The sequence below is a fragment of the Buceros rhinoceros genome, unplaced genomic scaffold, assembly GCF_000710305.1.
Source record: "Buceros rhinoceros silvestris isolate BGI_N320 unplaced genomic scaffold, ASM71030v1 scaffold24479, whole genome shotgun sequence".
Lineage (NCBI taxonomy): Eukaryota > Metazoa > Chordata > Aves > Bucerotiformes > Bucerotidae > Buceros > Buceros rhinoceros.
The window spans coordinates 1-229 of record NW_010431248.1 but is presented as its reverse complement, the minus strand read 5'-3'; the positions used below and the strand labels follow the sequence as shown (position 1 = coordinate 229).

Here is a 229-nt window from a genome sequence, read left to right as displayed (position 1 = left end):
CCCGGCCAGTGGGCCTCTGCCGGCAGGGAGGGTGGGTGCTGTGGCCGGGGGACAGCGACCCCATGCCGGCAGCCTCCAGGCAGCGGCGCACACGTACCCCTTGCCGGGCTTTGTCCTCACTGTACTGCGAGGCCACTTCGCTGAAGCGCAGCCCCGACCTCAGCTTCTCCATGGCCTCCATGGCTTTGCCGTGCTTTTCACACAGGATGTGCCGCACCTGCGAGGGGGG

General features: G+C 69.0%; 1 protein-coding gene across 1 annotated transcript in view; it reads right to left on the bottom strand.

Annotated features, from left to right (window-relative positions):
- The window catches only part of PIN4 (protein (peptidylprolyl cis/trans isomerase) NIMA-interacting, 4 (parvulin)), a gene marked incomplete at its 5' end in the record, with an annotated part of 570 nt that extends 345 nt beyond the window's left edge, over positions 1 to 225 (bottom strand). The window contains one exon of the mRNA XM_010143372.1: positions 94 to 225. Coding sequence (XP_010141674.1) covers positions 94 to 225 — 132 coding nt within the window. The remainder of the gene's footprint in view (positions 1 to 93) is intronic.
- Between the last annotated feature and the right edge of the window lie 4 nt (positions 226 to 229).